The following is a 26,941-nucleotide window of genomic DNA, read 5'->3' as shown; positions in this document are numbered from 1 at the left end:
TATTGTTGCCCAGCTATGCAACCCAAGAGGGGGGGTGAATTGGGTTTCTAAAAATTTTAAGCCCAACAAATGACTTATGAAGAACAAAAACAATGGCTTTAAATCAATATTAATAACTAAAGCAGTATTGCAAGGATATAATAAAGAAATAAGATAAAGCGATAAAGCACACCACAAACACAAGATTTATAGTGGTTCGGTGCTAACCTTGCACCTACGTCCACTCCCCAAGATCCCACTTGGGAATTTAATCCACTATCCTTTGTATTCAACCCGAATACAAAACGTCGGAAACTCCGACACTAGCTATCCCAAGCTAGAATACAGGACGTCGGAAACTCCGACCCTAGCTATCCCAAGCTAGAACACTTGTTTCCCGGGTACAAGCCAACCCAAAACACTCCGATTTCAGGTTCGGATCAACCTTTCCTTGTTTTGGAAATCCTCCAAAAACAAGAGCAAAACTCACAAAGAGTAAGAATATTTAGAGCACAGATGAATACAAAAACAGCTCCTTAAATGAGCAAATATAACAATAAAAACTTTACTCAAATGAAGAACCCCTTTTTCAGATTTTCTCAAGATGAATGAACGGTTGAACGCTTGAGAAGAGGTTGATTGTTGATTGAAGATCTCTTGAAAGCTTTTGAACGATCTCTAGATCAAGGTTGAAACGATAGGCGTGAAGAATTCTCTCCTTGAAAGATCTTCCTTTTCTCTTTCACAATCTCTCTGGTATATTGTGGATCCTCTCTCTTTTTCTCTATGGATATTTCGTTGATCTCAGGCTTTTTCTTGCAAATTTCGGATCCTCTCTTCTGTTCTTCTCTTTTTCCTCTCTTTTCTCTTTTCATTTGATTTCACGTTTGATCCGCTATTTAATCTGCAATTTCTTTTATCAAATTAAGCATTTTGTAGCATTAGAAGCAAGAGAAAACAATTTAGGCAGATAAAGAGCCGTTAGAGGATTTTAGGAAGCATAAATGGCAATTAAAACGGGCAAAAAAATAGCCGTTGCTGACATTTCCCGTCGCAGGGGTCGACTCATGAGTCGACTCATGCTTCAGGAGTCGACTCATGAGTCGACTTCTGTTGCAACAGACCAGAAGATCTGATTTCTGAATTTTTCGGCTCAAATCAGCAGGGGTCGACTCATGAGTCGACTCATGCCTTGTGGGTCGACTCATGAGTCGACTCACAGGTCGTGCCAAGCCAAAAATCCAGTGTGCCATGGGAATTTTTTGCGTGCCATTCAGCTCATAGTGCCATGAGTTGACTCATGAGTCGACTCATGCACTTCAAACCTTCATAACTTCAAAAGTATAAGTCCAAACACAATGAAATTTTCACCAATAGATTTCAAATCATTTGTTCTACCAAATGATATTATCAAATCAGGATTTTAGCAAAATTACGATTTTGCCCTTGAAGAGCATAAGGACTTTTTCAATTGATTGTATCCCTTCAATCTGCTTTGTAATCATCAAAATCAATCTAGGAGCAACAATCTCCCCTTTTTGATGATGACAAAACATATGAACAAAAATATTTATGTTAATGCATTAATTTCAAAAGAATCCATTATGGGTGTATATGCTTGAAAAGAGTATGATTCTTTTGGCATGTAATATAAATGCAAAAATAGTTTGTCCATTTTCTTAAAGATTTGAAAAGGGTATTAGATCATTTTGAGTTCAAGATATTTCAGAGCAAGAGAAGATAAATAACTTTTTCTATGTATCAGAGCAAAAATAATTTTTACAATGATATCAGAAAAGATTTTATAATGTATCAGAGCAAGAAAAAATTTTTTTTTTTTAATGTATCAGAGAAAATTTTATTCAGTATCCGAGCAAATGTTATAATATTTTAGAGAAACCTTCACACTGTATCGGATCAAATGTTATCATGTATCAGATCAAGTTGAAAGAAATTGTAGGATGAATCAGAGTAAAACAAATTTCTTATTGATGTCTCAAGGTGAGTAAAATTTCAAAAGCAAGTTTGAATATCAGAGCATATATATAAAAAATACTTATTTGCATTGTACTCATGATTTTGCTTTTGATGGATTAAAGTTCTGTCTGATACCAAATTTCTCTGTCTGATACCAAATTTCGATACCAAAATTTCTCAAAGTTTTGTTTAATCTTTCAATCCTTGTTTTTGTCTAATTTCTCTAATATTTGTTTAATTTCTTCAATATTTGTTTTAATTTAATTTCTCCCCCTTTTTCTCATAATTTAGGGTTTTGCTTTTTGTCTAATTTCAATTTTTGTTTAATTTTAATTTCTCCCCCTTTTTGACATCATCAAACATAGTTAACTCTTTCTTTTCCTTTTCTGAAAATATTCTTTAATTTCTTCCTCTTTAGAGTTTTTCACAGATGTTTGCTCCCCCTTAATATAGCAATTATCAATAGCAAACAACAACAAGGAGAAGATAATATTTCAATTGATGTATCAGAGATTGAAATATAACCAAAAATAATCATTACAAAGATATAGGTAAAAGATGATTTCATTAATATCATAATTGTTTCAATACATAAAATTCAACCAGCAAAATGTCAATATATGGCCCCAAGGTATAGATCCTAGAACAAGATACTAACTCCTAGAACCTAGTAAAGATCAAGATAAGTCAATGATCAAGACAAATCATGGATCGGAGTCATCAGATATGATATGAGAAGATGATGGATCAGAAGTGCGTCCTCTACCCCGTCTGCCTCTGCCACGAGTGGAGGTGATAGCACGAGCAGGAGAACGAGATGAACTAGGTGGCTGAGAATGCTGAGATGCTAGGGCTGATACCATGAGTCTGATAGAATCAAGTACGTTCAGTGCTCTGGAAACAGATTGAAGTAGAGCAGTGAACTGGGTGGTAGCATGCTCACTCGATCCTCTGATCTCTTTCCTCAGTAGCTCATATCCACCTTCTAGTGCTCCTCTGAGCCTGCCAGCCTCTGCAGTGAGGTCTGTGACCTCAATAGTAGACTCCTGTGGCTGGGGATGGGCCAATGCAAGGACTTGCCCCTGCAAGTCAAGAACTCTGCCAGTAAGTCTCCAGACTGTATCCTCAAGCTGCTGTATCCTGACGGACTGATCTGAAATCATCTGAAATATAGTGGAGATGTGGGGAGTAATGGTCTGATCAGAAGAAGTAGCTCCAGGTGCAAAAGAAGTATTACTCCACTGGCTAGACAACAAAGAAGCCACACGCTGAGATATATGCTCGATCTGATCGTCAGCCAGTCTGAACTCTGAATGAGGTGCTCTGCTCTCTGGCTGATACACTGGTGTGGGCATCCTAGTAAACTCAGAAGGGCCAGCCTCAGTATCATGAATGAACTGGGTATCTGGTGAAGCTGCCCTGAAATCATGTACAGGAGAAGATGGACCTTCTTCTTCTACTCTGCCTTCAGTTCTGTCTTCAGCTCTTTCCTCAGCTCTCTCCTCAGCTCTTTCTTCAGAGCCCTTGATCCAACCATCAACAGTCTTTGTAATTCCCATTCGGTGCAGGCTGTGTTGGTTGAAAGTGTCCACATGTGAGAGCTTGGTAGGTGTCTCCCCCTCACAGCTAACTCCAAACCTCCTAAAAACTCTAGTAAGGGCCATACCATAAGGCAAGTGTGCCTTGGATCTGTTCAAAGTTTCTCTCATGGCCTCTATCATAAGTGTAGGGAGGTTTAGGGGGGTCTGAGTGATGATATGAAACATGACACATACATCTCTGCCAGATAGTAAGTCATGTCTACCACTCCTAGGAAAGAATAGTTTTGTCACAATCTGATGCAGGACCCTCATCTCAATGGACAGTAGCTTTGCTTCCAATCTGTTTAAACTTCCTGAAAAATCTTCTCCTAAGATAATTCTGATCCCTTCTTCTTTAATTGGGAGTTCCATATATGAGTATCCTTCACTAGGCAACTGAAGTATCTCTCCCAATATCCTGGAATCCAAACAGATGTCAATCCCCTTTACAGTTGAAGTCACAGATCCGTTTCCATAATTTAGGTTCTGGTAGAACTCTCTGACTAGATCAACATAGGTGACTTCCTTAAGAGAGCAATAAAGTTCCCATCCTTGATTTTTGATCTTGGTAGCAAAAGTAAAGCCTTCTTTCTCAAAGAACCGAAAATCTATATTTTTCCCGATTTCTACTTTTCTATCAGAAAGAAGATTTACACTGGGGCTTATGGAGGGTTGAGAGGGACCTTGAGCAGGTACTGAAACTGGATTGGGAACAGTGGAAGACTGAGCATGCCTTTTCTTTCGGACAATTTCTCAGGCTCTCGGATTGATTTCCTTCTTTGGGGAAGTTTCATCTTTGGAGCCATATCCAATAAGGTAGCAGACAAGAAGACTTGAATTCAGTGGAGGAGGGATCACAAAAGAGTAAAGAAGAATTTTGGTGGAGAAAAGAAGTAGATTTTGAATGAACGGTGAAGTTCTAGGGCACGTTCCACCCGCGCCTAACACTGCGAGAAAGCACAGAAAAATCCTTTTCAAGGTGGCGATTTTTGGTGGAGAGGAGGAGGGAGAATTGCCTCGAAATTAATCCTTGGATTTGGAGCAAAACAGAAGTTTGGAGAGGACGGCTTTCGGAAGGAAGACGACGAGAAGATGAGTCGTCTCATAAACAGGTTTCCCGTTTTAAAAACAATGAACCCGATGGAAGTTGGTGGGATTTACAAGTTTGCCATTGAGTCGACTCATGGGGGTCGACTCATGAAGTTCAGAAAATCAGGAAAAATGCAAATAAATTCCAGAAAAATTCAAAATTTTGGGAGAAAGAATTTTGCTCAATGATAAGTTTTTAGAGTGATAAACCTGAGCTTTTGGGACCAGGATAGATGTTGAAAATTAAGCTCTAAGAGATTTTGACATCTATTCTTTGGAAATTGAGAAATTTCAGACAAATGGATCTAGAATTCCTAGATTTCTCCTAATTTCACAGAATCTTTCCTCACTAAGGGCCTTTGTAAAGATATCAGCTAATTGATTTTCAGTGCAAACATATTCAAGAATTATATTTTTGTTTTGAACATGTTCTCTTATAAAATGATGTCTTATCTCAATATGTTTAGATCTTGAATGTTGTATTGGATTTTTAGATAGATTTATAGCACTTGTATTATCACATTTTATTGGTGTTTCATTAAGTTTGATTCCAAAATCTTCGAGTTGTTGCTTAATCCACAAGATTTGAGCACAACAACTTCCGGCTGCAATGTATTCGGCCTCAGCCGTAGACAGTGCCACCGAATTTTGTTTCTTGCTAAACCATGAGATTAGGTTAACTCCAAGAAATTGGCAAGTTCCACTTGTGCTTTTTCTATCTAATTTACATCCAGCAAAATCAGCATCAGAATATCCTAACAAATTAATTTGTGAGTCCTTAGAGTACCATAACCCTATAGTTTGTGTACCATTTAAGTATCTAAGGATTCTTTTAACAGCATTCAAATGAGATTCCTTAGGATTAGATTGATATCTTGCACATAAGCAAACACTAAACATGATATCAGGCCTACTTGCAGTTAAATATAATAATGAGCCAATCATACCTCTATAGTATTTTAAGTCTACGCTTTTACCTTCATCATCCTTGTCAAGCTTACATGAGGGACTCATTGGTGTGCCAATTGGTTTGCAGTTCTCCATTCCAAATCTTTTGAGTAGTTCCTTGGTGTACTTGCTTTGGATGATGGAGATTCCCTCTTTTGATTGTTTGATTTGGAGTCCGAGGAAGAAGGTGAGTTCTCCCATCATGCTCATCTCGAACTCTCCCTGCATAAGCTTAGCAAAGTCTTGACAAAGGGATTCATTAGTAGACCCAAAAATTATGTCATCAACATAAATTTGTATAATTAGCATATCATTTTGGTTTCTTTTAATAAATAGAGTTGTATCCACATTGCCTCTTGAGAAACCATTATTTAGTAGAAATTTGCTTAGCCTTTCATACCATGCTCTAGGTGCTTGTTTTAGACCATATAAAGCTTTATTTAATCTAAAGACATGATTGGGAAAAGCATGATTTTCAAATCCAGGGGGTTGTTCTACATATACTTCTTCAGAAATATATCCATTTAAAAATGCACTTTTAACATCCATTTGAAATAGTTTGAATTTCATAAAGCAAGCATAAGCAAGTAGAAGTCTAATGGCTTCTAATCTAGCAACAGGTGCAAAGGTTTCATCAAAATCAATTCCTTCTTCTTGATTATATCCCTTAGCAACCAGTCTTGCTTTATTTCTAATTACATTTCCATGCTCATCTAATTTGTTTCTAAAGACCCATTTTGTGCCAATTATTGAATAATCTTTAGGTCTTTTCACTAAGGTCCAAACATTATTTCTTTCAAATTGACTGAGTTCTTCTTGCATAGCATTAATCCAGTTATGATCATTTTCAGCTTCTTCAAAAGTTTTAGGTTCAAGTTGAGATACAAAAGCACAATGATTAAGTACATCTCTAAGTGAAGAACGTGTTTTTACCCCATGCATAGGATCACCAATAATTAATTCCTTAGGGTGGTTGTGAACATACCTCCATTCCTTGGGTAAGTCATTTGTACCTTGAGGTTGTTCTTGAATTTCTTCACCTTTCTCATTTTGTTCATCTTCTTGATCCTTGTCTTCTGGAGTTGCTGAATCTTTTAGAGTGATCTCCTTCATACCTTCTATTAGTGGATCTGCATCATCAACACCCTTATTCTTCCTTGAAGGAAGATCGTTAGATTCATCAAAGACAACATGTATGGACTCCTCAACTACTAAGGTTCTTTTGTTGAACACTCTAAATGCTTTACTAGTGGAGGAGTAACCTAGAAGGATTGCTTCGTCTGATTTTGCATCAAATTTACCAAGTTTTTCTTTGCCATTATTTAATACAAAACATCGGCAACCAAAAACATGAAAATAGGCAATATTTGGTTTTCTTCCTTTCCAAAGTTCATAGGGGGTTTTCTTTAAAAATTGTCTTATTAAAGCACGATTTAAAATGTAACATGCTGTGTTAATAGCTTCCGCCCAAAAATATTTTGGAAGGTTGCTTTCACAGAGCATGGTACGGGCCATTTCTTCTAAGGTTCTATTTTTCCTTTCAACTACCCCATTTTGTTGGGGTGTCCTAGGAGCAGAGAAGTTGTGGCCAATTCCATTTTCATCACAAAAATTTTCAAAGTCATGATTTTCAAATTCTGTTCCATGATCACTTCTAATATTTTGAATTGAAAACCCTTTTTCATTAGTGACTTTTTGATGAAATTTCGTGAAAATTTGAAAAGTTTCATTTTTGTGAGCTAAAAAGAAAACCCAAGTAAAACGAGAGTAATCATCAATTATTACAAATCCATATCGTTTTCCTCCTAGACTAGTGGTTTTAGTTGGTCCAAATAAATCCATATGTAAGAGCTCTAAAGGTCTAGAAGTTGAAATAGTGTTTTTGGATTTAAATGATACTCTAGTTTGTTTACCTAATTGGCATGCATCACAAATTCTATCCTTTTCAAAATTCAATTTTGGCAAACCGAGAACTAAATCCTTTTTGATTAATTTTGAAAGAGAATGCATGCTAATATGTGCAAGTCTACGATGCCACAGCCAACTAGTCTCATTTATTTTAGCATTTAAGGAAACTAGGCATTGCATGTCTAATTTAGTTAAATCATTCAAGTCTACCATATAAACATTGCCATGCCTATGTCCTATAAATTTAATGCCATCGTTAATAGGACTCGTCACAATGCATACAGATGATTCAAAACTTACTTTATACCCTTTATCACAGAATTGACTAATGCTAAGTAAGTTATGCTTTAAACCTTTAACAAGTAAAACATTCTCAATGTATTTGGAGGGAGTGATACCAATGTTACCTATCCCGATGATCTTTCCTTTGCCATTATCTCCAAAGGTGACCATCCCTCCATCCTTAGCATCAAACGTGATGAATTGTGATTCATCACCAGTCATGTGTCTCGAGCATCCGCTGTCAAGATACCATTTCCTGTTTCCTTCTTGGGATGCTAGACACACCTGCAAGCACAGATCAAGTTTCTGTCTTAGGTACCCAAGCTTTCTTGGGTCCTTTCAGGTTAGTCAGAATGGTTCCTTTTGGAACCCATATTTTCTTTGTGTTTGCATATTTGTTAATAAGACATGTGTATGATTTATGTCCTATTCTTCCACATTTAAAACAAGTAATATTTGTAGGCTTTTTGCTTGAATAATTTGCATAAATATCCTTCAAAAATTTTTGTTTCTTCAGGGGTTTATAACCAAGTCCAGCCTTATCATATATAGCTTTCTGATTATCAAGGATCATATTTAGCTTGTTTGAACTTAAGGTGAACTTATCTACTATAGATTTCAGCCTGTTAATTTCATCCTTAAAGTTTTGATTTTCTTGAATCAATGTGAATTTTTCAATTGAAAGAATTTCAGCTTGTTTCACTAAGGACTGATTTTCTAATTTCAGCTCTTTGTTTTTCTTCCCTAGTTTCTTTAATTCATCAATTGAATCATAGAGAGCTTCATGCAATTCTTCAAAAGTAAATTCACTAGTGGATTCAGAAGTTACCTCATTTTCATGTGCCATCAGGCACAGATTGGCTTGTTCGGTTGAGGTTTCCTCGTCGGAGCTTGAGTCATCACTCGCACTCCAGGTCGCCATCATTGCCTTCTTTTTGAATTTCTTTGGACCTTTCTTCAATTGAGGACATTCGGATCTGAAATGTCCTGGCTTCTTGCACTCGTAGCATATAGGGGTTTGATCTTTCTCCTTTTCTATGCTTTGATCCCCTTTTGTAAATTTCTTTCTCATCCCCTGTTTCCTTTTTCTTAGAAACTTCTTGAATTTCCGGGTGATGAGAGCCATCTCCTCATCCTGATCTTCATCTTCAGAGTCATCTGTTTCATAATCAGGTGAAGTTGTGGATTTGAGGGCAATGGTTCTTTTCTTTTTGATTTCATCCTCTTGATGTTGCATCATGCTAAGTTCATGAGTCATCAAGGATCCAAGAAGCTCTTCTAGAGGTAGAGTGTTCAAGTCCTTTGCTTCTTGGATGGCAGTCACCTTGGCTTCCCAAGTTCTTGGCAGTGACCTGAGAATCTTCCTTACAAGTTCACTGTTAGTATAAGATTTGCCAAGACTCTTTAAACCATTGATTATATCAGTAAAACGAGTAAACATAGCAGTTATGGACTCATCATGCTCTATTTTGAACAATTCATATTTATGTACAAGCATGTTTATTTTAGACTCTTTTACTTGATTTGTTCCCTCATGGGTGACTTCTAACCTATTCCATATTTCTTTAGCAGATGCACAAGTAGAAATGCGATTAAATTCACTAGCATCTAGTGCACAATAAAGAACATTCATAGCTTTGGCATTTAATTGTGCCAATTTCTTGTCAACCTCATCCCATTCTTTCTCGGGTTTGGTTGACTCCTCACCATCTATAATCTTGGTGGGTGTGTGAGGACCATTCACTATGATACTCCACATATCATAGTCGAGTGCTTGTATGAAAATCTTCATCCGAGCTTTCCAATAGGTGTAATTAGACCCATTGAAAAGTGGAGGTCGGTTTGTTGATTGCCCCTCAGCTAGAGAAGTTCCAACATGGGTTGCCATAGATCTTTGGCTCTTTGATTGTTAGATCAAAGAAGGGCTAGAGCACTGGCTCTGATACCACTTGTTGCCCAGCTATGCAACCCAAGAGGGGGGGTGAATTGGGTTTCTAAAAATTTTAAGCCCAACAAATGACTTATGAAGAACAAAACAATGGCTTTAAATCAATATTAATTAACTAAAGCAGTATTGCAAGGATATAATAAAGAAATAAGATAAAGCGATAAAGCACACCACAAACACAAGGATTTATAGTGGTTCGGTGCTAACCTTGCACCTACGTCCACTCCCCAAGATCCCACTTGGGAATTTTAATCCACTATCCTTTGTATTCAACCCGAATACAAAACGTCGGAAACTCCGACACTAGCTATCCCAAGCTAGAATACAGGACGTCGGAAACTCCGACCCTAGCTATCCCAAGCTAGAACACTTGTTTCCCGGGTACAAGCCAACCCAAAACACTCCGATTTCAGGTTCGGATCAACCTTTCCTTGTTTTGGAAATCCTCCAAAAACAAGAGCAAAAACTCACAAAGAGTAAGAATATTTAGAGCACAGATGAATACAAAAACAGCTCCTTAAATGAGCAAATATAACAATAAAAACTTTACTCAAATGAAGAACCCCTTTTTCAGATTTTCTCAAGATGAATGAACGGTTGAACGCTTGAGAAGAGGTTGATTGTTGATTGAAGATCTCTTGAAAGCTTTGAACGATCTCTAGATCAAGGTTGAAACGATAGGCGTGAAGAATTCTCTCCTTGAAAGATCTTCCTTTTCTCTTTCACAATCTCTCTGGTATATTGTGGATCCTCTCTCTTTTTCTCTATGGATATTTCGTTGATCTCAGGCTTTTTCTTGCAAATTTCGGATCCTCTCTTCTGTTCTTCTCTTTTTCCTCTCTTTTCTCTTTTCATTTGATTTCACGTTTGATCCGCTATTTAATCTGCAATTTCTTTTATCAAATTAAGCATTTTGTAGCATTAGAAGCAAGAGAAAACAATTTAGGCAGATAAAGAGCCGTTAGAGGATTTTTAGGAAGCATAAATGGCAATTAAAACGGGCAAAAAAATAGCCGTTGCTGACATTTCCCGTCGCAGGGGTCGACTCATGAGTCGACTCATGCTTCAGGAGTCGACTCATGAGTCGACTTCTGTTGCAACAGACCAGAAGATCTGATTTCTGAATTTTTCGGCTCAAATCAGCAGGGGTCGACTCATGAGTCGACTCATGCCTTGTGGGTCGACTCATGAGTCGACTCACAGGTCGTGCCAAGCCAAAAATCCAGTGTGCCATGGGAATTTTTTGCGTGCCATTCAGCTCATAGTGCCATGAGTTGACTCATGAGTCGACTCATGCACTTCAAACCTTCATAACTTCAAAAGTATAAGTCCAAACACAATGAAATTTTCACCAATAGATTTCAAATCATTTGTTCTACCAAATGATATTATCAAATCAGGATTTTAGCAAAATTACGATTTTGCCCTTGAAGAGCATAAGGACTTTTTCAATTGATTGTATCCCTTCAATCTGCTTTGTAATCATCAAAATCAATCTAGGAGCAACATTTATTCTGTCTGATAGTGAGATATACCGTGATCTCTATCACAGTATTATTAAAACTTCTTTCAATGGGTTAAGACAATTCCAATTTTACCCATTAATGGTCATCGATCATCAGGACGACGCTCGATGAATCTCATAATCCACTAGTAACGTCTAGTAGTATGTAGTGACAATCCAGTAAAATGAAAGTATTGAACCTCTAAGTGCAGTTATCGTATAATTTAGTCCTTTTATCGTGAGTCTTGACTAGACGGAGGTCATGAAAAATTCGTCAAACCTCAACGTTAGTCATATGTAAGATTGGCTTGACTCGAATTTATTTATGAAATCTCGTGGAAACTCTTTTTCAATATTCATACTTGTTTCAACTGAAGACTGTCTGAACTTAGTCTTGCGAATCGTATAGGACTTCTCTTTTTTTATTAAGATCGATAGATTTCATTTAGGTGCATCCTACTCCTAATAGTGAACTTGAACCTACTGTGGCCAACATACACCGCAAGGATTTCAATGACTAGGAGATCAAGTTTATGTGCAGTTAAACTACAGTAGCCTCACTACGAATAGTCGAGACACCGCAGGTCAAAGGATCACTCATACTATTGCAGCATCGAGTAAACCATTGACGAGTGAGTAGACATCCAAGTAGTTTCTCATGTTGGTCACATTCAGTGCAAGTTGTTTTCTAACAACTACCTGCACTCTCGCCCCAATATTTTTACACTATAGACTCGAGACTCATCTGTCCGAAAGGAAAGCGATCTGTATGTCGATCTAATTGAATTAATCACCATCCTCCGTGATAATCTCTCGATCGACAGCTTTTAGAAATTAACCATCAATAATATATGTATCAAATTCTTAATATTTTGAGAATATATATTATCATCCGTTAATACGAATCCTGGACACAAAACATAATTGGAATAAACATTGCCCATTTTATTGATGAATAAAATGTACAGGTACAAATTTATGCTTTGGAATTATAATATGCGTCAGCTAACAATTGATTTCTAGGGTACACATCTAACAGTAACATCTAGTAAGTGTCGATGTTTTCTTTCAGCAATACTATTTTGTAGAGAGGTGTGGGCACAAGTAATCTGATGTAAAATACCATGGGAATAAGAGAATTGAGAAACATCATGTTTCAAAAATTCAAGAGCATTATCAGTGTAAAAAACATGAATGAAAGTGAAAAATTGGATTTTTATTTTATTATAAAAAATTTTGAGAACATCAGGAACTTATGTCTTATCTTTCAACATATACACCCAAGTGATTCTAGAATAATCATCGACAAACATAATAAAATATCTAAATCTAGCAACAGAAGTAAAACAACATGGATTTCAGACATCAGAATGGACTAACTCAAAAGGGACGGAACTATATTTATTGACTTGACTTGGATAGGAGGTACGGTGGTGCTTACCTAATTGATAGGACTCACACTCCAAAGAAGATATAGATGACTCAAAAGGTAGAACTTGTCTTAGCTTCTGTGAGGAAGGGCGGCCAAATTGGTAGTGCTACAATAATGGAGAGATAGACAATGACAAAGAAACAACAGCTAAAGCACTGAAAGATGCACCATTGTCAAGATAGTAGAGGCCACCTTCCTCACACCTCAAACCAACCTCGTCCCAATTTGTAGATCCTGAAAAACACAGTATGTGGGAAAAAATATCATAGAATAATTTTTAGATTTGGTTATTTGGTTAATGGACAAAAAGCTAAAGGAAACTTAGAAATATAAAGCACATGATCTAAGAAAAATGACGAGAAAGGACGAACAACTCCCTCACCCAGAATAGGACAAGAAGAGCCATTAGTAACAGCAATAGAAGGAATAGGACTAGAACTAGACAAGGAAGTGAAATTATTTTTTATACCTATCATATGAGATGACGCTCCTAAATCTAATATCCAAAAATTAGTAGAGAAAGCAATGAACGCATCAGTACCTGGAGTGGTGGTATGAGTAGCTATCTGTGCATATTAAGTAGATTGAAATTCAAGAAACTTCTCATACTCAGTCTGAGGGATCTACATCATGCTAGGAGGAGCCAATAGTGTTGGAATAGGAGTATCAGTCGTAGTCTCTACAGAAACCAACTGCGTCCAGTCAGGTTTGCCAAAGTTTAGCCAGCATTTCTTAGACACATGATTGTTGTGCCCATAATGTGAACGGTGACGTGGTCTCTTGTCAGATGTGAGTGGATGACTACTACCAACACCACGGCCTCCCCCTAAATCTCTACTACGTCTTCTACCACGGCCTCGACTACGGCCACCAACAGCCATTGTCGAGTGCTCCATCTGATATGTAGCGGTGGAGGCTAATGTAGTTCCAGTGAAGACACGTAGAACTCTAGAAAAAGTCGCAGACAGAGAAGGAACTGAATCACTACCAAGAATCTGATCATGAATTTGATGAACTGAAGATGGATTCAACCCAGACAAAAATTTAGCGACTGCCAGACCTTCACGACGGTCTTTTAACTTTTGTGGATCCAGGACTAGAGGTTGATGTGAATCTAACTCATCAAGAAGACCTCTTAGAGAGTTATAGTAATCGGCTACAGATTTATCACCTTGCTGCAGTGTGAAGAGTTGCTCGTAGAGTTCAAATACCCTTGATATATTCTTCTCATGCCCATACATCTCTTTGAGGGTGTCCCAGATTTGCTTGGCCATCTTTAAGAACATGACACTAGCATTAACCTTCTCCTCCATGCTATTCAATAACCATGACATAACATAACAGTCATTAATCAATCAGTCTTCATAGGTAGGATCTTTGGAATTTGGAGGATCGTCAGTCAAGTGTTGCGCCTTCCGTTGGGCATCAATAAACAGTTTGAAAGATTGGACCCACAAAAGGTAGTTAGTGCCATTAAGCTTCACTGTAGTTGTCATTATATTCATTATCGCAGTGTCAGAACCAGAGGTTAGAAGTGCTAAGAGTTGTTTGTTGTCATTATTTGAGGACGCCATAGTAGCTAGAGAAGAGAATAGAAACAACTAGACAGTCAGACAGTGAAAGAGGGGGGCAGCCAGACAAATCACGGGCAGTGTACTGCTTTCGTGATTAGTAGATAGAAGGATAGCCAGATAACCTTCACATGGCATAGGAAAGATACCTATGCCATATAGAAGAAAAGATAGAAGATCAAAAAATAGAGAGAAGAGGGAGGAGCCGGCGGCGGTGGTTTGAGGTGGTGGAGATGGATGGCGGCTAGGGTTATGGAACCTAGTGCTCTGATACCATGTGAATTGGAAAAGATTATATTATATTTTGCAAACTCAATTTCATGAATACACTCTATAAATACACAAAAGTGAAAAGACTACCATGGTAGCTTTACAATTGTATCCAAACAAATATGGTAGCCATACAATTGTGTTTAATAGTCACAATCAAGTAAATATGGTAAGTTTGACCCTGAAATCCTTATAGTGATGCGATCATAATAGCTATGATATTTTACGACCACAATAGGCATGATATTTACCATAATAGCACTAAATAAAACATGATTCTAACCAAAGTTTTCGGAGTCAGAGCCGGGATACGTGCTGGCCAATCGACGGTATGAGTCGGTATGGATGCATATCGGACCGGACCGACATGAACCAACATGGCAGAGAAGGGCCTAGAGGGAGAAAAGAAATAGAGGTAGAGAGGGGGGGAAGAGAGGGAGAGGGAGAGGAAGAGAGGGCCTCCAGTAGCCGTCGGAGGCTATCGGAGCTCTTTCCGAGCTCGATACGAGTGGAGGGAGGGAAGGAGAGGGAGAGACTCATTGGATCATTGGAGGCCATCGAGGTCTCTGGACGGACGCCAACGCTGATGCCGACATGACTTCTCCAACGGCCAGTGAGAGAGCATTGAGGATGGCTGACGTTGGGCACGTCGAGGATGGCCGACGCCTTCCTCCCATGTGGAATAGGGGTTCGCCCTTGTTCTGTGTTTTTTTTTCTTTTAAACGGGCGAAGTCGGCAAATGATATGCTGACTCGTTATTTTTTTTTTTAAATTCGTGAAATCGGCAATTGGGTTGTTGACTTCACGTGTTAAAATAAAAAAAAAAAAATCTGAAATAGGGACGAACCCCTTTTTCGAAAATAAAGAAGGGGGCGGAGCCGTGGAGGCCCTCCTTCGGCTCGACCGTCCTCAAGCCCGTCAGCGTGGGCTTGCCAACCATTGAGGATCTCATGATGGAGGCACCGTCCATCCGGAGGCCCGATAAGGACCTCCCACTCTCTTTTTCTCCCTTCGCACGTACCGACCTTGGCAAGATGTCGGATGGCCTCTGGCAGCTTTCTTCCTCTCCTTCTCCTTCTCTCACCCTCTTTCTCTCTCTTCCTCTCTTTCTTCTTCGTCCCTCTGAGAACCGATTTGGACGTCGGAACCGTCTCGGTTTCGCACCGGTCTGGTCAGTATGAGGTATATCGACCGGTTCAGCATGGTTTTGAAAACCATGATACTAATAGTTATATTTATTATACTATTTTATTATATATCTTTTATTCTTTGGTATTTTAGAGCTACATCAGATGTCTGAATCTGCAGGTTTCCATCATAGAGTATTATGAGTGAGTGCTTGTGCTGATATTTGCTTTTGCATCATATCATTTTCTCTTATATAATATACTGTTAGCACAGCAATCTTTGCTTTTTAAACAAAATCTTGTCTTATACGTGGTTTTCTCATTGTTCATCTAAATGATTTTCTTTGTGGTTAGCTTCCTCTCTCTCTCTCTCTCTCTTTCTAAACCTTCACAATATGACTTTGTTGGACCCAATGCTGTATAATCTTCCTAGTGATGTAGAAACAAATGATTTTTAATAAGCTTATACTGGAATTGTAAGTGATAGTTAGATGATTCCAGTGCAATAACTAATTTGCGTCCAAAGAATGTTAGTGCACTTTCATTTTCTTTCAATCAAGTTTTCAAACATTTTGCTATTCACTTGTGTTATAGAAGGGCATCATTTCTTGATGTCGTTGCCTGATGCACTTTATTGGTCCTCTTGAAGTGTCAGTGGTAGAAAATTAATTATCAGTGTCATTCTCCGTGTTTACTAATAATGTGACTACTTTATCTGACATCCTTTCATTACTTGATTTTGCCAAAGCAGCACTGAAGTAGATGCATATGGTCAAGCGGCATCTAATCTTGTTGCGGGTGGTAACTTGGAACAAACCATCCAACAGATTCTTGACATGGGTGGGGGGACCTGGGAGAGGGACACTGTTGTTCGTGCTTTGCATGCTGCATGTAACAACCCTGAGAGGGCTGTCGAATATTTGTATTCAGTAAGATTCATTTTCTTCATTTTTTCCCTCAACTACATTAGGGATTCATTACCTTTATTTTCTCGTCACCTATAATAGCTTTAGTTTTCTGAAGTCTGCATCTCATAGTGAACTTTAGAGAGAAGTTCTTTCTTCAAATTATTTTGATTGATATAGCTGTAGCTGAAGTCTATGTCTGGAAAGAGCTGTGATAACCTTGGTAACGAACAGAAACTACAGGATTGGGTCTCCCTTGCATGTTCCTTTGCTGGTTCTAAACATTCTTGCCGGGAAGCTTTGATATGGAGCAAAAACAAGACTGGACTAACTTCAAGGTTCGTAGTACCGGCTTCAGTGGCTGTATCAGTAACCAGGTGGTACGATGTTGGAATGGTTTAGTTTGGTATTGGCACTCGGTATGGGCGGTGCCTTGGTATGGGGGCATACTGAGTATTAGTTCCCTACCAGTACAAGTTGGTATGCCGGGTATAGTCTCGTAAGATTTGGTACTACAAACGATGGTTAATATATTTGATTATCCATTTTGTTCATGCAATTAGGAAATTCATCCTTTCCAAGCATGGTTGATGAACTCCCAAGATAATCTATCGATGTCCTCTAGCCTCATCTATAGCCACTAAACTAGCTGTAGGTGTTATAGTAGTTTTTCCCCCACCTCTTTCCTTCTACAATGATGCCTTGGCCAAGAACTCCATGAAGTTTGTAATTCTTCTATTTATAAATCTTGAATGAGATACAGTCTTGGCAAGGAAATCTTCAATTCTCAAGCTGGTTGCTTGGAACTCATCATCCCGGAAATTCTTTTGGTATTGTTAGGTGATTTAGGAAAGAAGGATGAGATCTTTTGTAAGGCAGATTTGGGGGTGAAGAAGTGAAATAGCTTATTGAGTTATATGAGGAGCTCCAGAACCTATAATGGATGTCTGGAATCTGGATCCCATCTTAGTTGGTAGAAGAGGCAAAGAGCCATTCTTGTGGATTTCCAAAGATCGAGTTTTATGTAGTTGTAATCACAGGGTACCCAGAATGAAAAAAAAGGAGGGCGGGGGAGGGGGGGGGGGGGGCAGGGGGAAGGGGGAGAGAGACTATGGGTTGGTAGCATGATGCAGAAGTGGAGTCTCAGGTTGTTGTTGGGACATTCTCAGGCTCTCAATTTGGGGTGTTGTGAAATCATTTTTCAAATAGCTCGGTGTCTTGAAATCAAGTTTTCCTTGATCTATTCATGGTAGTGATGAGGTGGATTTCCTCTGACTCCTAGATTTTCTCGATTCCCTTTACTGAATAGGCGGTCCTTTTAGGGGAAACTGTAATGAGGCCCTCCTAGTTTGAAAGTTGATGGTACACATAATAGATGTAGTCAATGGAGTACTCCAGAATAGAGTGTACAAATGCACTGACCAGCCCCCTTAATTGTGTTGCCCAAGTCAGCTGATTGAAACCTAGACAAAACCCTAGTCCTTTTCCCCTCACTCGCATCTTTGCCAAATCTGGGGCTGCCATTGTCTTCCACTAGAGCGAATCGATTGGTGGCTGTTGGAGCTGATTTCGAGTCATCTTCCAAGTTCCTCTTCGAAGGCTTCCATTGTTGATTTTTTCCTACTGTGTCTAATGCATCAAATTTTGGGGGATTTGAGGTTTTTATGGTGGATGTCTCATTTTGAGCCCATGAACCATGCCACTGACTGACCAGTCTAATTCAATGCGCCTCGAACCGGTTGGTTCGGCATGGTTCACTAGACATTATTCTAGATGGATCAGTGAAAAGAGTGTGCATTATAACGGTAGGTGCCTAAATAAATTATTCTTGTATATTTCTTAAAAAGGAAAAGGAACAAAGAAGAAATTAATATATTATTCTCAAGAATCTTACTTGTTACTAATTATATTATTTCATTATTGTGTTTTTTCCTGTTTTATTTTATAAATGACTATGTCACTAACATTGCAGTCTCAAATTCTTACCCGTCACAACATAACATGTGATCATTCCATCTTTCCACTTTTATATCTTCTAGTATTGCTATGTGCAGCTAAATTATGGAGGTATCCTTAACACTGTTATCCATAAGTCTTATGTTAACACATATTATCAGGGTATCCTTGAACATGTTGAGGCCTCACCCTTGGCCCAAGCGCCCGCAAGTGGGCAAGCTGCCAGTTCCCCAGTCCAGGCTTCACAACCTGTTCAGTCTGCAGTTCCTTCCAGTGGACCTAATACTAATCCTTTGGACCTCTTTCCTCAGGTAAGTGCAGCAAATGCTTGCTACTTTCTTTTTTTTTTTTCTTTTTCAAATTTAAACATGATAGCTTCATTATGTGTTGCTTCTACAGGGTCTTCCAAACATGGGGTCAAATGCTGGCGGCGGCAGCCTTGATTTTTTACGTAATAGTCCACAGGTATCATGAGTTTAGTATTTTAAATATGAGATTGCAACTAGTAACTGTTGCAGAAACTTATGGCTCTCCTTTTCTTTCTTTGCAGTTCCAAGCCTTTAAGGCATTGGTGCAGGCTAACCCTCAAATCCTACGGGTCTTCTTTTTGTTTCTTTTATTATGTGATATCTAAATTCTTGCATTCCAGTCATGTCATAATTTTATAATGGTCTGTCTTACGGTAGTCTCCTTGGATTATCACAGCCCATGCTTCAAGAGCTGGGGAAGCAAAATCCACTAGTTATGAGGCTCATTCAAGAACATCAAGATGAATTCCTTTGCTTGATCAATGAACCTGCTGAGGGAGGAGAAAGGTGAGAAGCCTTTTTTTATTTCTGTATATGTTCTTTGTTTATGGTAGAGAGGATGTTGATTTTGCTAATCTTTCTAATTTATTTGAGCCAGCAATTTATTAGGTCAGTTAGCTGCCGCAATGCCTCAAGCCCTGACAGTCACTCCAGAGGAATGTGAAGCCATTGAACGTGTAAGTTAACCCATATAATCCCACTTTTTCAGGTTTTCGTTATTTTGCTGATGGAGTTGGTCAATGTAAAGCTGTCTAGGTTACCTGCTTCTGTAGCTATAGATTCATGATTGGGGGTCTCTGGCAAGAGTTGGTTACTTTTAGTGCACTGAGTTACAACTAAGTTGAAAAAGTATTTGAAGTTAAAAATATTGAGCAAGCAATGGGGAACACTGAAACAAACAGGTAGATAAAAATGTACATTTTATTGAAATTCTTAAAAAATTGAAAATTATTACTAGGTAATGACTAACAGAAGTAGCAAAGTGGATACAACAAGTTATAACAACAGGGCTATACATGGAGTTAGGACAATCTTTGCAAGGGAAATTAGAGAATTGATCAACTTACTACCTGACTGTACTGTCATAGAAAACAGAGTTGAAATCAAATAGTTTAAAGAATGTGAATGGCCTAGAAGTCTTCTTGACTTGCAAGTTAGACTGAAAGGTTTTTTTAGGATATTAAGAAGCTAAAAACAGAAGTTGCAGAAGGTTCAGCAAATGTCCACAATGGTCTTATAACAGGATTTTGGATTGCAGAAATTATGTGGATGCAGAAAACTAGAGGATACTGGGATCTTAGGAGAGTGAAAATGGAGACAATATCATGAAAGTTAAGAGATGATGGAAGGGAATAATAGGGATCAAGAGGCACAAAGGTACAGAGAGTGAGAGAGAGACATGGAAAGAAGGCACTAGAGAAACAGTAAGGGATAGCATTTCTTTTAGCTGCTGTCTCCAGCACATACATAGATAACGTATCCCCTAAAATATTAACTCGAATACCAAGTAACTGTTGGTTTTTAAATGTGGGATGTGGGCAAAACCCAATCCGGCTTAGGAATGCAGTCTTTTGGGAGTTGGGTAACTTCTCATAACTGCAAGATGCTAAAATCTACCTTCAGATGGCAGAGAAATATAGTTTTGATGGCTCTCTCACTTTCCAACAACAAAAAGCATTTGAAAAAAAACTCTCTAAAAAACAAAACGCTCATCTTGGATGTATTTTGGTTGTAGAAATCAAGTACATTCCATCTTGTAATTGTACTTCTGACTTCGGAGTTGTAGTTTGCTCGTGATCCGGTTTGTGGGAAAAAAAATCAGTTTCGGTTTTTCAGTGCAAGGTAACCCGAAACTTATAGATTCTCATATTTACATTTCAATATTGGTATCAGAGCTTTATGATCGAATCCCTTTACTCCTTGATATTATATGACATGTTTAAAACTTGTTTATAGCCTAAATTACAAAAGTTACATGAGTTATTTGCTTAAAATTGAAATTGGACCCTCTAATGGCATGTACCCGTGGACTGAATATCTAGGGCTGGTTTTAACATATATGATAGCCCTAATGTTGCAGAACATGCATGCAAAATTTGGGGTTTATTGGATGAGTGTGTGAGAAGTTATGGTCTCTAAAAGTTTAAGGTGAAGATGGTTGAGGTAATGACTTTTGGATCAATTTTCTCTCTAAATAATGATTCTTAGTCCTTAAAATTAGTAGCATTCGACCATATGATATCAGAGCTTTCCAACAGTATATGGCACATATTATTTGGATTCCTTGTGTGAGAGATACGAGCCTTCAAAATTGGCTCCAGAAGAAGTGAAATTTGAAAATTTTGTTTGCTAGAAGTTGAAGATGACAGAGTCTCATTATGCGAAGTGTCTTTCCAAGGGTATTTTGGTCTGAAATTTTTTCAGACCATGTTTCTGAAGATTATAAAATTATTTGTAATTTTTATTTTAATTTTCTAGATAGAGGATAATTAGTTTTAATTTATTATTTTTGAAACATTGAAAATTCAATAAATTTATTGAATCATGTTAGAAAATTCTAAAAAATTACAAATAGGTTTGGAATGATTAGGTCAAATGGGGTGAAGCTCTACTTTGAGTTTTCAATACAGTCGAGACCCTATACTCTCCAAAATGCCATTATGTACTCATTGGGAAATAATTTTAAAGTTGTTTTCCTTCAAAAATTCATAATAAATTATATACTAAGAAAAATATGATTCCACTTTTGAAAATTTTCTTATTTTATGCTTTTTTCTCTTATATGTTTTAATTAATTTAGAAAATACCGTATGCAATTTATTACTAATATATGATTATTTTTTTCTTTAAGTTGGAAGATGGTTTAGACAATAAGGACTAAGAAAATTTTGAGAGGAATAATTGAAGAGATGAAATTAATGGGCACCTATCAAGAATTATAGGATAAGTCCCAAACATGACATTGTGCAACATGTTGAGATTATGGAGAAAATGTTAGAGAAATTGGAAAATGAATGGTACGTTGGTGCAAATGGCATGAAGATTAGAACTCTATTTAGATCTTTACCATATGAGTAGTTTAAGGTACTACGAAGATTGTATGAGCTAAATAAAAAATCTACATTATGATAAAATCATGACTATTTTCACGACAAAATACAAGGAGAGTCACTTTATTATTAGAGGGGCTAGACAGACCAACGTTTTATTGATGTCTTCTAATCTTTGTAGTGAGAGACATACCATTTTTGAATAACCAGATTGAGGTCTTTTGACTCATTGGGTTCAAAATATGGGAACTATACTCGCCCTTGAGGAGATTTGATTGGATATTGATTTTATGCATTTGTAAATATTTCGGTTGTTTATGTTATATATATTGCTATGTTATTTCAAGCATGATGTAACGAATGCTATATATGTTTAGTCATTAATTTATTTTTGTAATTGCTTAATTGAGTGATTTTTTTGGATTTGCTTAGAAGGTGCTAAATTAATGATAATTTGATATTTGTATATGGATGATGATAGGGAACTTAGTGATCTTTCGATTCTGTTACCTGTATTAAGTTATTATTAATTTAGTATGTTTCTTATGGTGAATTGATATATGTGCTAGATTTATTTAAAGTGCTAGTTTTTTATTTGAAAACAATGTCTTTATATAGTTATCACTAAACATGACATCACCAAATATCATAACTGAGTTGAGCAAAGGTGAAAAGCTTAATGGTGAGAATTACAATGTCTGGTAATGGAAGATGCACTATGTTCTTGAGGAACAAAAGGTGCTTGAGGCTATTCACAATACCATGGATCAATGTTCACGGCATGGAATGTCGTATCGTCCCTGTACCGTCCGTATCGTACCGTATCGATCTCGTATCGGTATGCCATACCGAAGTGTATCAACATTACCGTATTATACCGAACCGCATACCGACATTAAACAGAATTTTATCGGCATGGGGTCCGGTACTGGTACAGCGAACTTTGGTTCACGGACTCGGTACCGGAGCCCGTACTGATCGGTTAGCGATATGGCTCGGTATGGATCCATATCATAGCAGACCGGTATGAACCGATAGTGCGAACCAATAGGCCAGAGAAGGGAGAGGGAGAAGAAAGAGAGGAAGAGGGAGAGGGGGGAGAAGGAGAGGAAGAAAGGGAGAGGGAGAGAGGGGGGAGGGAGAGGAAGAGATGCCATTGGAGAGCTCTCTAATGGTCGACGAGGTGGCGTGGAGGGAGTGGAGGACAGTTGATTCGAAACAGGGGTTCGTCCTTATTTTGATTTTTATTTTTGATTTTTAATAGGCAAAGTCGGTAGTAGTGTTGCTGACTTCACCCTTTTTACTGCTATCGACTTCACCCTTTTTTTAAAAAAAATATTCGAATGAAATCAACAAATGGTTTGCCGACTTCAAATGAAATTTAAAAAGAATAAAAATTTATAAAGTCGGCACTTAGGTTGCCGACTTCGTGTGTTAAAATAAAAAAAATCCAAAATAAGGGCGAACCCCTATTTCGAAAACGAAGGGGGTGGAGCGGCGGAGGCCCTCCGGCTCGACCGCCCTCAGGCTTTGTCGGCGTAGGCTTGTTGGCCATCGGAGATCTCGCGGTGGAGGCGCCGTCTGTTCGGAGGCCTCCGACAGTCTCTAGAGGTCCGGTAAGGACCTCCCACTCTCTTCTTCTCTCCCTTCGTGCGTACCGATCTCAACAAGATGTCGGACGGCCTCCGATGGCCGTCGAAGGCCCTTTCTTCCTCTCTCTCTCCTTTTCTCCTCCCTCTCTCTTTCTCTCTTTCTTCTCCGTCCCTTTGAGAACCAATTTAGATGTCAGAACCGTCCCGATTCTCTGTCGGTCTAACTTGGTATGGGGGTGTACTGGGCGATTCGGCACGGTTTTGAAAATCCTGCCATGGATGATCCTGGTGAGGGTATTAGTGCTCAGAAGAAAAGAGATCAAGAAGCTTATCGAGTCTGGAAAGAGAGATCAAAAGGCTCGTGGCATTTGGGTAAGCTCTGTGGTTGATGATTTTATTTCTGATTGTCAAAATCTTCCTACCGCACATGATATATGGACTTTTCTCAAAGAGAAATTTAGTGGTACCATAATGACTAGATTGTGGTAGCTGACCATCAAGTTTGATACATATAAGAAGCGCCCAAACCATACTGTCAAGGAGCATCTGAGAATTATGTAAAACATGATAAAAGATTTGCAAGCTGTTGGTCATATCCTCATCGATGAACTGCATGAACTTGCTGTTATAAGGTCTCTTCCTGATAATTGAAAATATTTGAAGATTAACCTAATTTACAATGATGGTGTCAAGACCTTTGCTGATGTGGCATGCCACATTGAGCTGGAAAATGAGCCTCTTCGGGCTGCCAAACCCATTGGACAAACTTATGTGGCTGAATCCAGTTCTCAGTGAGCTTCGAGCTCAAGGTATAGGAAATCCAAGAAAAAGAATAAGAAAGGAAAAGAGATGGGTCCAGGGCCCAAAAAGAACAAGTTTAAGAACAACAAGAAAGGCAAACAATTTTGGAAGAAGGATCTGAGCAAGATTAAGTGCTTCAAGTGTGGCAAATTGGGTCACATTGCTTGCAATTGCAGCGAGCAAGAGAAGGTATCACTATGCTCAGTACCTTTACATTTTGTTTGTTTTCAATACTGTTTTACTTGCTGATTATTATCCTATGTGAATTATAGACTTAGGCGCAACAGATCATGTAGCAAGAGATCGAAGTACATTTGTAGAGTATCGTCGAGTTCCAACTGGTTTGAGGTGGATTTATGTGGCAAAAATGCTAGAGTGAAAAAAGGAATTGGCACTTACAAACTTATTGTGTGGTGGCCAAACTCTAATCCTACATGATGTCCTGTTTGCACTAGAGATTCGACGGAACTTGGCCTTTGTAACTGTTCTTCTAGGATTAAGTTGTCTTAATTTTTATAGTACTTGTGTGGATTTATATTATGGTACTGTTTATTAGGGTATTGGATATCTATTGAATGGTTTCTGTGTTGGATTGTGAACATTATATGCATAATTATATTTGCAATTGTTGTTCTATGGTTGTTTTTTTGAGTAATTCTATCATGGATGGTAATGTTTGGCATGCTAGATTAGGCTATATTGGGCAAGAAAGAATAAATAGATTGGCTAAAGAGGGTCTTTTGGGCTTAATTAATAAAATTGCATTGGCTAGTTGTGAGCATTGTCTAGCTGGAAAAGCAATTAGGAAACCATTTAGTAAAAGAACTAGGTCAGAATTTTTGTTGCAATTAATCCATTCTGACATCTATGGTCTCATGAATGTTAGACCAAGGCATGAAATCTCATATTTCATCACGTTTATATATGATTTCATCCATTTCAATAATGTATATCTGATTTCTCACAAATCAAAGGCATTAGATTGCTTCAGATATTATGTTAATCGAGTTGAGAATTAGTTAGAGAAAACTATTAAAAATTTAAAACTCAAAGAACTGTTTGGGGAAGAGAGTATTCATCCGATCAATTTAAAGAGCTCTGTGATGAAAAATGAATAGAGACATAATTGACCATTCGTGGAACGCCGTAACAAAATGGAGTTGTTGAAAGAAAAAATAGGATCTTGTTAGAAATGGTCAAATCTATGATGGCACCAGCAAATCTACCAATTTCATATTAGGGAAATGCTTTATTGGAAATGCTTTATTGACTGCCACATATATTTTGAATCGTGTCTTCTAAATCAATTACCTCCACTCCTTATGAGCTTTGGACAAGAAGAAAATCCGATTTATCTAACTTAAGATCAGGGGGTCAGCAGCTTATGTTCACAATTCCTCTCATAAATATGGTAAATTGGGTTCCAAGAGAAAGAAATGTTTCTTTATAAGATACTCTGAATACTCAAAGGGATATATGTTCATGGGTGAACATGTTGATGGAGCTATTACTGAGATAGAATCTCAAGATATCATTTTCTTAGAACATGAATTTTCTAGCATACTACTGTCTATTTGAGATGGAAGACCTAGACGATATAAGAACACAAGATATGAAAACTCTTGAGGACACTATAGTACCTCAATCTCTTGCACCGAGTGGGTGTGATGTAGGCATTTCATGAGAATCATAGTTAAGGAGTACTCATAAGAGTATTCCAAGACATTGCTTTGAGATTGAGGGTGAAGCCTTTATGATAGCTTCATATGATGAAGCTGAGCCAAAATTAGTTAAAGAGACTTTAGCTTGTCTTGCCAGGAAACAATTAAAAATTGAAATGGAAGAGGAAATGGAGTTTATGAGAACTAATCAGGTTTGGAATTTGACTGATCTATCTTCGGATCATAAAGCTATTAGGAATAGGTGGGTTCTCAAAATTAAGCGTAAGACAGATGGTTCTATAAAAAGATATAAGGCTCGCTTAATGGCGGAAGGTTATATCCAACAAGAAGGTATAGATTATGAAGAAACTTTTTCATTCGTGATAAGATTCACCTCCATTCATCTTATTCTAGCTATAGTGGCTCATATGAATTTAGAGCTACACCAAATGGATGTTAAAACTGTCTTTCTAAATAGAGAATTGGATGAAGATATTTACATGGAACAATCCATGGGTTTCATAGTTGAAGGTCAAGAAGACAAAATATGCAACTTAAAAGATTAATATGTGGCCTCAAACAATCATCCAGACAGTGGTATTTGAGATTTCATAGATAATTAACATTTTATAATTTCACCATGATCCTTGAGGATCATTGTGTTTGTAAACGTCAAGAGGTCAAATTTATAATTCTGTCCTCATATGTCGATGACATACTATTAGCTGGGAATGACGAGTATGTTAATACTATTATGAAATGGTTGTCTATCAGTTTTTGAAATGAAGGATATGGGAGAAGCTGCATATATACTTGGAGTGAAAATTCATAGAGATCATTCCAAGAAAATATTTGCACTTTCATAAGAATCTTATCTTAAAAAGGTTCTGGAATGATTTTATATACAAGATTGTACTCTTGTAGATACTCCTGTGCCAAAAGGTGAAACTTTAAATAATAATATGTGCCCTAAGACTCCTAAATAAAAGGATGAAGTGGTTAAAGTTCTTTATTCGAACATTGTTGGAAGTTTAATGTATGCTACCACGTATA

The 26,941-nt window shown here is 37.8% G+C and overlaps 1 protein-coding gene across 7 annotated transcripts in view; it reads left to right on the top strand.

The window, feature by feature from the left end:
- The window catches only part of LOC105034003 (ubiquitin receptor RAD23d), a 93,201-nt gene that overhangs the window by 49,612 nt on the left and 16,648 nt on the right, over positions 1-26,941 (top strand). For 5 of the 7 annotated variants that reach the window (XM_010909023.3, XM_073253798.1, XM_073253797.1 and 2 more), the window contains exons 6-11: positions 16,367-16,544; positions 18,638-18,787; positions 18,876-18,941; positions 19,027-19,074; positions 19,182-19,291; positions 19,383-19,461. In XM_010909023.3, the coding sequence (XP_010907325.1) occupies positions 16,367-16,544; positions 18,638-18,787; positions 18,876-18,941; positions 19,027-19,074; positions 19,182-19,291; positions 19,383-19,461 (631 nt within the window). The remainder of the gene's footprint in view (positions 1-16,366; positions 16,545-18,637; positions 18,788-18,875; positions 18,942-19,026; positions 19,075-19,181; positions 19,292-19,382; positions 19,462-26,941) is intronic. The other 2 variants (XR_012139676.1, XM_073253799.1) reach the window with 1 other exon arrangement.

The sequence above is a fragment of the Elaeis guineensis genome, chromosome 3, assembly GCF_000442705.2.
Source record: "Elaeis guineensis isolate ETL-2024a chromosome 3, EG11, whole genome shotgun sequence".
Lineage (NCBI taxonomy): Eukaryota > Viridiplantae > Streptophyta > Magnoliopsida > Arecales > Arecaceae > Elaeis > Elaeis guineensis.
Note: the sequence above shows the minus strand (reverse complement) of the source record. Positions and strands in the feature narration are given on the sequence as shown.